This window comes from Triturus cristatus, chromosome 8, assembly GCF_964204655.1.
Source record: "Triturus cristatus chromosome 8, aTriCri1.1, whole genome shotgun sequence".
Classification (NCBI taxonomy): Eukaryota; Metazoa; Chordata; class Amphibia; order Caudata; family Salamandridae; genus Triturus; species Triturus cristatus.
The window spans coordinates 1,539,646,809-1,539,658,863 of NC_140591.1; the positions used below are offsets into that span (position 1 = coordinate 1,539,646,809).

Below are 12,055 nucleotides of genomic sequence, written 5' to 3' on the forward strand. Positions count from 1 at the left end.
GTGACTGTCAGTCTGTGAAGAGTGAGAGCGGCCTCTGGAAGTGCGTGACTGTCAGTCTGTGAAGAGTGAGAGCGGCCTCTGGAAGTGCATGACTGTCAGTCTGTGAAGAGTGAGAGCGGCCTCTGGAAGTGCGTGACTGTCAGTCTGTGAAGAGTGAGAGCGGCCTCTGGAAGTGCGTGACTGTCAGTCTGTGAAGAGTGAGAGCGGCCTCTGGAAGTGCGTGACTGTCAGTCTGTGAAGAGTGAGAGCGGCCTCTGGAAGTGCGTGACTGTCAGTCTGTGAAGAGTGAGAGCGGCCTCTGGAAGTGCATGACTGTCAGTCTGTGAAGAGTGAGAGCGGCCTCTGGAAGTGCGTGACTGTCAGTCTGTGAAGAGTGAGAGCGGCCTCTGGAAGTGCATGACTGTCAGTCTGTGAAGAGTGAGAGCGGCCTACTGGAATGGGCGTGATTGTGTGACTTGGTTTCTGAGGAGTGTCAGAGTGCGGTTGGTGTTATGCGTTTCCGCTTGCGGGCTTTATTGTCTCGCCTCCTAGTCTCATTGAAGCCATGGTTGTGTAATTAACGATGGGTGATTCTTACTCTTGTCCCACGCTGCAGCTGTCATTTCCAAGCAGCCTTTTATTCTGTTGTGGGACTTAATTGTCTTCTTCCTGTAATAAGGATGTCCAAAGATTGGGGGGCATTAATAACTTCGAGAATCGATGTATTTACTTTCCAGCACTCGTGTACAGTGACCGCTGGCAGACTGCCCCCTTCTACCAGCCCCCATAAATACCACTGACCCCCTCATAATGTCCACAACCAGTTGTGTTTACTAGTGTCACCAAACACCAGTTGCATCAGTGAACAGAGTCCCTGAGTATTTGCGGAGACTCACCCTCTGCTCCTGTGTCCACAAGCCATCCCGTCACAGGAGTGTGCAAAACGTATCACGTCACAGGAGTGTCAATAACTCATCATAATGCATCACGTCACAGGAATGTCCGTAAGTTATCCATCACAGGAGTGTCCATAAGGCATCACGTCACAGGAGTGTCCATAACACATCACCTCACAAGAGTGTCCATAACACATCACTTCACAGGAGTGTCCCTAACGCATCACCTCACAAGAGTGTGCATAACACATCACCTCACAAGAGTGTGCATAACACATCACCTCACAAGAGTGGGCATAACACATCACTTCACAGGAGTGTCCCTAACGCATCACCTCACAAGAGTGTGCATAACACATCACCTCACAAGAGTGTGCATAACATATCACTTCAAAGGAGCGTCCATAACGCATCATGTCACAGGAGCGTCCATAACACATCACTTCACACGAGTGTGCATAACAGTTCACCTCACAAGAGTGTGCATAACACATCACTTCACAGGAGTGTCCATAACGCATCATGTCACAGGAGTGTCCCTAACGCATCATGTCACAGGAGCGTCCATAACGCATCATGTCACAGGAGTGTCCATAACACATCACCTCACAGGAGTTTTTATATTGTGACACATCACAGTAGTGTCCCTAACGCATCATGTCACAGGAGTGTCCCTAACGCATCATGTCACAGGATTGTCCATAACACATCACCTCACAGGGGTTTTTATATCGTGACACATCACAGTAGTGTCCCTAACGCATCATGTCACAGGAGTGTCCATAACGCATCATGTCACAGGAGTGTCCCTAAGGCATCATGTCACAAGAGTGTCCATAACACATCACCTCACAGGAGTTTTTATATTGTGACACATCAACAGGAGTGTCCATAACCCATCGCCTCACAAGAGTGTGCATAACGCATCATTTCACAGGAGTGTCCATAATGCATCATGTCACCGGAGTGTCCCTAACGCATCATGTCACAGGAGTGTCCATAACACATCACCTCACAGTAGTTTTTATATCGTGACACATCACAGGTGTGTCCATAACTCATCATGTCACAAGAGTGTGCATACCTCATCACTTCAAAGGAGCGTCCATAACACATCATGTCACAGGAGTGTCCATAACACATCACCTCACAAGAGTGTGCATAACACATCAACTCAAAGGAGCGCCCATAACGCATCATGTCACAGGAGTGTCCATAACGCATCATGTCACAGGAGTGTTCCATAACGCATCACCGCACAAGCGTGTGCATAACACAACACTTCACAGGAGTGTCCATAACGCATTATGTCACAGGAGTGTCCCTAACATATCACCTCACTAGGGTGTGCATAACACATCACTTCACAGGAGTGTCCATAACTCATCATGTCACAGGAGTGTCCATAACGCATCATGTCACAGATGTGTCCCTAACTCATCATATCACAGGAGTGTCCCTAACGCATCATGTCACAGGAGTGTCCCTAACGCATCATGTCACAGAAGTTTTTATAACGTGACACATCACAGGAGTGTCCCTAACGCATCATGTCACAGGAGTGTCCCTAATGCATCAGGTCACAGGAGTGTCCATAACACTTCACCTCACAGGAGTTTTTATATCGTGACACATCACAGTAGTGTCCCTAACGCATCATGTCACAGGAGTGTCCCTAACGAATCATGTCACAGGAGTGTCCATAACGAATCATGTCACAGGAGTGTCCATAACGCATCATGTCACAGGAGTGTCCCTAAGGCATCATGTCACAAGAGTGTCCATAACACATCACCTCACAGGAGTTTTTATATCGTGACACATCACAGGAGTGTCCATAACGCATTATATCACAGGAGTGTCCATAAAGCATCATGTCACAGGAGTACCCATAACGCATTATGTCACAGGAGTGTCCCTAACGCATCATGTCACAGGAGTTTTTATAACGTGACACATCACAGGAGTGTCCCTAACGCATCATGTCACAGGAGTGTCCCTAACGAATCATGTCACAGGAGTGTCCATAACGCATCATGGCACAGGAGTGTCCCTAACACATCACCTCACAAGGGTGTGCATAACACATCACTTCACAGGAGTGTCCATAACTCATCATGTCACAAGAGTGTCCATAACACATCACCTCACAGGAGTTTTTATATCGTGACACATCACAGGAGTGTCCATAACCCATCACCTCACAAGAGTATGCATAACACATCATTTCACAGGAGTGTCCCTAACGCATCATGTCACAGGAGTGTCCCTAACGCATCATGTCACAGGAGTGTCCATAACGCATCATGTCACAGGAGTGTTCCATAACGCATCACCTCACAAGCGTGTACATAACACAACACTTCACAGGAGTGTCCATAACGCATTATGTCACAGGAGTGTCCCTAACACATCACCTCACAAGGGTGTGCATAACACATCACTTCACAGGAGTGTCCATAACTCATCATGTCACAGGAGTGTCCATAACGCATCATGTCACAGGCGTGTCCCTAACTCATCATGTCATAGGAGTGTCCCTACCGCATCATGTCACAGGAGTGTCCCTAACGCATTATGTCACAGAAGTTTTTATAACGTGACACATCACAGGAGTGTCCATTACGCATTATGTCACAGGAGTGTCCATAAAGCATCATGTCACAGGAGTACCCATAACGCATTATGTCACAGGAGTGTCCCTAACGTATCATGTCACAGGAGTTTTTATAACGTGACACATCACAGGAGTGTCCCTAACGCATCATGTCACAGGAGTGTCCCTAATGCATCATGTCTCAGGAGTGTCCCTAACGCATCATGACACAGGAGTGCCCATAACGCATCATGTCACAGGAGTGTCCATAACACATCACCTCACAAAAGTTTTTATATCGTGACACATCACAGGAGTGTCCCGAACGCATCATGTCACAGGAGTGTCCATAACGCATCATGTCACAGGAGTGTCCATAATGCATCATGTCACAGGAGTGTCCCTAACGCATCATGTCACAGGAGTGTCCATAACACATCACCTCACAAGAGTGTGCATAACTCATCACTTCAAAGGAGCGTCCATAACGCATCTTGTCACAGGAGTGCCCATAACGCATCATGTCACAGGAGTGTTCCATAACGCATCACCTCACAAGTGTGTGCATAACACATCACTTCACAGGAGTGTCCATAACTCATCATGTCACAGCAGTGTCCATAACGCATCATGTCACAGGAGTGTCCCTAACGCATCATATCACAGGAGTGTCCATAACGCATCATGTCACAGAAGTTTTTATGACGTGACACATCACAGGAGTGTCCATAACGCATCATGTCACAGGAGTATCCATAATGCATCATGTCACAGGAGTGTCCCTAACGCATCATGTCACAGGAGTGTCCCTAACGCATCATATCACAGGAGTGTCCATAAAGCATCATGTCACAGAAGTTTTTATGACGTGACACATCACAGGAGTGTCCATAACGCATCATGTCACAGGAGTATCCATAACGCATCATGTCACAGGAGTGTCCCTAACGCATCATGACACAGGAGTGTCCCTAACGCATCATGTCACAGGAGTTTTCATAACGTGACACATCACAGGAGTGTCCCTAACGCATCATGTCACAGGAGTGTCCCTAATGCATCATGTCACAGGAGTGTCCCTAACGCATCATGACACAGGAGTGTCCCTAACGCATCATGTCACAGGAGTTTTTATAACGTGACACATCATAGGAGTGTCCCTAACGCATCATGTCACAGGAGTGTCCCTAATGCATCATGTCACAGGAGTGTCCATAACACATCACCTCACAGGAGTTTTTATATCATGACACATCACAGTAGTGTCCCTAACGCATCATGTCACAGGAGTGTCCCTAACGAATCATGTCACAGGAGTTTCCATAATGCTTCATGTCACAGGAGTGTCCCTAAGGCATCATGTCACAAGAGTGTCCATAACACATCACCTCACAGGAGTTTTTATATTGTGACACATCACAGGAGTGTCCATAACCCATCACCTCACAAGAGTGTGCATAACACGTCATTTCACAGGAGTGTCCATAATGCATCATGTCACAGGAGTGTCCCTAACGCATCATGTCACAGGAGTGTCCATAACACATCACCTCACAGGAGTTTATATCGTGACACATCACAGGAGTGTCCATAACGCATCTTGTCACAAGAGTTTGCATAACTCATCACTTCAAAGGATCGTCCATAACACATCACGTCACAGGAGTGTCCATAACACATCACCTTACAAGAGTGTGCATAACACATCACCTCAAAGGAGCGCCCATAACGCATCATGTCACAGGAGTGTCCATAACGCATCATGTCACAGGAGTGTTCCATAACGTATCACCTCACAAGCGTGTGCATAACACAACACTTCACAGGAGTGTCCATAACGCATTATGTCACAGGAGTGTCCCTAACACATCACCTCACAAGGGTGTGCATAACACATCACTTCACAGGAGTGTCCATAACTCATCATGTCACAGGAGTGTCCATAACGCATCATGTCACAGGTGTGTCCCCAACTCATCATGTCACAGGAGTGTCCCTAACGCATCATGTCACAGGAGTGTCCCTAACACATCATGTCACAGAAGTTTTTATAACGTGACACATCACAGGAGTGTCCATAACGCATTATGTCACAGGAGTGTCCATAAAGCATCATGTCACAGGAGTGTCCCTAACGCATCATGTCACAGGAGTTTTTATAACGTGACACATCACAGGAGTGTCCATAACGCATTATGTCACAGGAGTGTCCATAAAGCATCATGTCACAGGAGTGTCCCTAACGCATCATGTCACAGGAGTTTTTATAACGTGACACATCACAGGAGTGTCCCTAACGCATCATGTCACAGGAGTGTCCCTAATGCATCATGTCACAGGAGTGTCCCTAACGCATCATGACACAGGAGTGCCCATAACGCATCATGTCACAGTAGTGTCCATAACACATCACCTCACAAAAGTTTTTATATTGTGACACATCACAGGAGTGTACATAGCTGATCAAAGGATGTCAATAATAGCTCACGTCACAGCAGTGTCCCTTTCTTTTCTTTGAAATGAATGCAGTCTGGCAGTATGCTTCTTCTGGGGGGGTTTAGAAGCAGGGCTCCCGGTTTATGGTACTTTTTTTTTTTTAACTCCCGTCTGTGTTTATCCATATTTATTTTTGTCCATCTTATCAGTATTTATGCATACTTATTTTGAGTTTTGTGAACAAATGAATTGTAACTTGTATAGTTTCATGTTTATTTAAGTTATAAATGTACGCGTTGAAAAGCCAAATATAATAAAACATAACACCCAAATTAAAATATTAACATTATAACAGAATAAGATATGAACTCATTTAAGGAAATCTCATCCCATTATGCCATTTTTAGACTCTGGGATTTCAAGCAACACAGCTATTTTCCTGGATTTCAAGAATGATAACTTAGAGACTCGCTCAAAAGACGCCCAATTATCTCGATTGTTCCGCGTTTAAAAATGAATACAGATAGGAAACACACTATTTTCTGTCTGTATTTAGCTATAAAAATTAGTAGGGCCTAAAAACTGTGAGCCTTACTTTTAAGGTCCGATCCTGTGCGGGTTGGAGGCCGTGATGAATATGGTGACATACAGCCACATCTCTTCCGAGTATTGTGATGAGCATGGAGGGGTAGATCATTGTGTGTTTAGTGGCTTGGGTTGTGGTGCGTGGGTTTAGGTATCCGAGGAAGTGGTGCTCTGCCTCTGTCACCTGTAAAGATCATGAATTTCGGGAGGAAAGTGGTGATGTTGGAGAGTGGACATTTTTGGAGCATTGTAAATTTCAGGTGAAAGGGGTTGCCATTGAGTAATAGCAGGGTTTGTTCCAGATTCTTTCTGTTTCTTGAATGGTATCTGTATGGTGGGTGTGTATGTGTGTCCATGTGAGTGCTGTTGAGGTGTGTGGATCAATTCTTGCCTTTATTGCAGGGAGGATGGTTTGTTGTGTTTAATACCCGGGTTCAGAGGGGATTTGAATGTGTTGTGTCAGCAAGGGTGGATTTGATTGGGTAACGCTCAGAATATCAGCTCTGGTGATTGGAGGCCGGGGGTTGACGTATTGGACTGCGGTCCCGGAATGATGCTTCGGCGCCCATGCCATGGCTTACCTCACTTCGTAAGAACCAGCGCGTGTCGCTGTTACATCTACTTGTCAGTACACCTGGCTGTCCTGGCCTGTGGTTACTCTGTGAGGGCCCTCTGGATGAATGTTGTCCCAAACCGCGCCTAATGTTCACTACCCTTCATATCTCACTTCGGGGATTTTTACTGGCTCCCTACGGCTGAAATACTCCTTGGGTTTAAAATAATGTTCAGCTTTAACAATTTCTCCTGTTTTGATCTTTACATTTTAGTTTACATAAACACATTACTCCTGAAAATATACATTTGGTAGATAGATTGATTGGAATACCCGGTGATGGATAACAAGGGTCGGGTGCTGGCCTCAGACTCTAAAGAGGCCTCACGCTATTCGTTTTTACAGATCGCTTCAAAGACATCGGACAGGTTATCACGAAGCGCCCTGTGTAAAACGATGCGTGTTCTTCAGTTCGTGTGAAAAGACTCCCAGCGCTCGAGCGGCTCTCTGCTCTCTCTGCTCCTGGCGGGATGCTCGGGGTGGCGGCTGGTCCACCCCGTGTCTGCATCAGGAGGCCCTTGTTGGAAGAGTGAGTCTGGGGTTGACTTGCTTCCGGCCGTCGTGCGACCATACTCTCATTCCAGTGCCAGCCGGCTCTAGCCGCGCATTAGTATTCGGGATCCGCGACTCTTCGAGCTTGAAATAAGATTGAGGTGCGCCCGTCCGGCCGTCCGAGGACGGGGTCACCTTGAATCCGGGCGTCCGTCCTTTCATCCTGTATAAGCCATGCTGAAAGGACCCGCCGAAGGTTGCGGCGGACAACGCTGATAGCTACAACGCCTTCGCGCGCCCCCTCCTTCCTGTCCACCCTGCTGTCTTGTTTCCTTGGCAACATTGAGTGCACATCCTGGAAAACTTTATCCGAAATCGGCTCTGGGCAGCTTTTTAAATCCATACTAACCTGATTAGGGGCCTCTGCGGGCCTTGCCGGCTAATCAGATTAGGTAGCTCTAATGGTAGCGAGGACTTGGAGTGAGCAGAGAGCAGTAAAACATTGTGTATACTTAGTGATAATTATACTTGGTTTTGTGTCATTGATTTATATGCGCGGCCCAGCAGCCTTATCCCTCTGCTTCTCTCCCACTGCAGCTATCCGAAGGAAGGAGAATGGCTGGTATGACGAGGAGCACCCCCTGGTCTTCCTGTTCCTGGGATCGTCTGGAATAGGTAAAGGAGGTCCTGGCTTTCAGCATCACTCCCATTGCCTGCGCGTGTGCCCTCCCTGGTGCAGGAGCCAGCGGTGAGGCGCTCTGGTGGATGGCAGCATCTGGGCTCTGTGGCAATGTCTGCATTAGGAGACTCCACAGAGCCCATCGGTGTCCAATCCGACACTCTGGTGGATGGCAGCATCTGGGCTCTGTGGCAATGTCCGCACTGGGAGACTCCACAGAGCCCATCGGTGTCCAATCCGACACTCTGGTGGATGGCAGCATCTGGGCTCTGTGGCAATGTCTGCACTGGGAGACTCCACAGAGCCCATCAGGGCCCAATCCTACACTCTGGTGGATGGCAGCATCTGGGCTCTGTGGCAATGTCTGCATTGGGAGACTCCACAGAGCCCATCGGTGCCCAACTCAACGCTCTGGTGGATGGCAGCATCTGGGCTCTCTACCAGTCTTCACTGGGAGACTCCACAGAGCCCATCGGTGTCCAATCCGACACTCTGGTGGATGGCAGCATCTGGGCTCTGTGGCAATGTCTGCACTGGGAGACTCCACAGAGCCCATCGGTGCCCAACTCAACGCTCTGGTGGGTGGCAGCATCTGGGCTCTGTGGCAATGTCTGCAGTAGGAGACTCCACAGAGCCCATTGGGGCCCAACACTAGTGCTTTAAATTCAGGAGGACATTGACGACTCATCCCTTTCAGGAATCCAACTTCCAAGTTTTGGGCTGAGGCGTTGTCTCCTCCCCCGTCTGTGTTGGAACCACACATTGGACGTAATTAAGGAGGACTCTGAATGCACACTGTGAGACAGCCAGTAGGCTTCGAGTTACACAAACACCACAGCACACTGCAGTGGTCGTCATTGCACCAGGGTGTCAAGGGCAGCGCAAGAGCCTGTCCATCTCAAGCATACTCATCTTATTGTAAAGCAGTGCTATCGACAAAGGTCGGTGAGGGACGGATGCATTGCAGATTGTCAGTGTAACCACTGACCATATCAGCGGCTAACATTTCAATTCATTGTATATGTAACTGCTTCATATAGAGATATGCTGAGAATGTGGCATGGGTTCGACCCTCGTGGCCCAACACTGGATACTCCAACAATAACTTTACTCCTGAAGTCTTCTGACCTAAAACAAAGGTATAGGAGAGAATAATAGGTATACATATGTGTTACCTGCTGGCAGCATGTTCTCGTTGTTTATATGACTCAAGAGCTTGAGTGAAGCAAAAATGCCAACTTAGAGCCCAAAGTGGGAGTAGCTTTACCTCTCGGTCTCTGCAGGTGACTCCATGTTATCTCGTTGGTATGAGGTTGTGATGTGATAGTTCTTTTAACTATAGCTGTGGTGTTGTCAGTGGAGACTGCTCTTACCTCCTTATAGGACTTCCATTCACTTGCTTACTTAAGGTGCTTCCGTCATGCAGTAGCAGGTAATTGTCACTATGCCCGGTAGCATCTTATCACATGTATTAATGACCTAAAACGACCGTCCCCTTGACTGTAATGATCCTATTGCCTTATGTGCTTGAGCAAAGTAGACCCTACAGCATGCATACTCTTTAATCTAGTGTCATGACTGAAGACCTTCTTGAATACCCTTCTAAACTGCACGTCACAATATCCATTCAATGTGGTTCTGGTGAACGCTCATATGAGATTCCTTAGGCCGCTCCTGCCCTTTCTTACTAGTGGTTCAAATAGGCGCTACCTCCTTGGATGATACGGGCCAATCCAAACACAAAATGCCAGGTAGTTTCCCAGTATTGAGATCTAGAGAGATAATTTAACGCCTCTCTCTGCGCTCCAGTGTCTATATAGCACTGGTCTGTCACACTGTAAGGCTGATAGGGATGGTAAGACCACCATCCCATTTCTATAGAATGGCTTCCATTGCCCTGCACTGCGCTCCAAAGTTTCTGCACCCAACAGCGCTTGATTCTGCCCTGGTTGCATGGAACCTTCCTTACAAATCCTGTTACTGTCCCTTCTTTCACAGAAACGTGGAGTGGTATGATTAACACTGATTGCTACTGGTTAAACTAAAGCTTGCTTGTCTTGAATAACTGTTTTTAGATTTTGACTGCACTTCTGCACTACCTTTGATCTTCATGCGGACTAATTTTTTTTGAGAGAGGTACTGAAGTGTACAACTGGTTTACACTGTTCTTCTTTTCCTGCTGTTTTTGAACAGGTAAAACTGAGCTTGCCAAGCAGACAGCCAGGTACATGCACAAGGATGTCAAAAAGGTAATCATGCGTAAATATATTACATAAAAGGGGCTGTTGTCTACTCAATCCCCAAGCAACAGAAGCTAAGAACAATAATATGCAGGGCCCGTTCTAAGGCCACCATTAATTTTGGATGTCACTGCATGATAGGAGACCCTGCACTTTTTATAGTTCCTTTCTAGGTTTATGCATGCAACTCCTCTTCAGCTGTTATTGGGCAATTATGTATTTTCCATACAGCTAATTATTTTTGGGCTAGAAGAGGTGTGTAGGTTTTAATGAAAATACTTGTTATTTTCTGTACACACTAGTTCTCCAGTATTGAATTCTTTCATAGATTCACATGCTTGAAACTTTCTCGCCCTCTAGGTGGTAGTCTCACAGTAGTTGTAACAAGTAGTTCAAAGAAAGCATTATATAGCAAAATTCAAACAACTGACATTGTTAACCAATTCACATTGTTTTAATAAGAATCAAACTTGAACCAACAGGAAGCTGCTCCTGAAGCACTCTTCCGCTTAAGGGCCGCCATACCTCAGATTACCCAGCATAAGTGTAAATGGCAATATAGATGAGGTAATCAATGTGGGAGCTCCTGTCATGGAAGCAGGAGGGTCTCATGTAAATCAATAAAAAATATCAATACTGGAGAACCATAGTGTAAAGGTAAGTAACTAGTTTTTCTCCAATATTGAATGTTTCATAGATTCACATGCTTCAATCCAAATAGGGAGCAGTATCAAAATATAATAATGTGGCGGTGGGAAGATCGCAGGAAAAAAAATCTTAAAGTAATTATTATTGATATATAAAAGAAAAGCTCACCTCATTGAAAGAGATGGCGAAGGAATGCTTGACCCACTGCTCCATCATCTCTTTTTGTTACTTCCAAGCAGTAGTGTCTGGTAAGGATATGTCTGTTAGTCAATGTAGCAGCCCTGCATATATCTGATGAGGATACAAAGGCAAACAGGGAGGTAGACGTGGCTACACATCTTGTGGAGTGCGCTCTCACCTTTCGACTCGGTGAACGTTCAGCTTTTTTATGACAGACCACAAAAGTCGCAGATACCCAATGGGCTATAATGCTTCTTGGTAGACCACAACATTTCCTGGAAGGAAGTTGATCTGATTTCCATTTTTTTTTTTACTTCCCTCTATATATAACTTTAGGCATCTTCTGACATCCAGGGTATTAGGGTCTTTTGTTTTTTTCTGCGTTGTTTAGATATTTGAAGAACATTTTTAGTATTATTGGCTCATTGAGATAAAAACTAGATGGGGCGTTAGGGATAAAATGAGGATTGTCCCTCAAAATGGCAATATGATCTTTGAATTTTATGTAGAGCTATTTAATTGTAAAAGTCTGTTCTCTTTCAGGGCATCCTCATCAATAGTCATAAGCACTGAATATTTCGGCCCATGTGCAGGGACCCCGGAATAAATAAAAAATAAAGTGTTTACCATGTGATCAAGGCCGTATGATATTGAGGCATCGGTCTCCGTTGGCCAGTTCACGCCCAACGTCGAACCACCAGTCTCCGTTGA

At 46.1% G+C, this 12,055-nt stretch overlaps 1 protein-coding gene across 2 annotated transcripts in view; it reads left to right on the plus strand.

Annotated features, from left to right (window-relative positions):
- CLPB (ClpB family mitochondrial disaggregase) overlaps positions 1 to 12,055 on the plus strand; it is a 1,140,376-nt gene that overhangs the window by 752,858 nt on the left and 375,463 nt on the right. The window contains exons 8-9 of one of the 2 annotated variants that reach the window (XM_085623404.1): positions 8,195 to 8,272; positions 10,470 to 10,525. In XM_085623404.1, coding sequence (XP_085479530.1) covers positions 8,195 to 8,272; positions 10,470 to 10,525 — 134 coding nt within the window. The remainder of the gene's footprint in view (positions 1 to 8,194; positions 8,273 to 10,469; positions 10,526 to 12,055) is intronic. The other variant, XM_085623405.1, reaches the window with a different exon arrangement.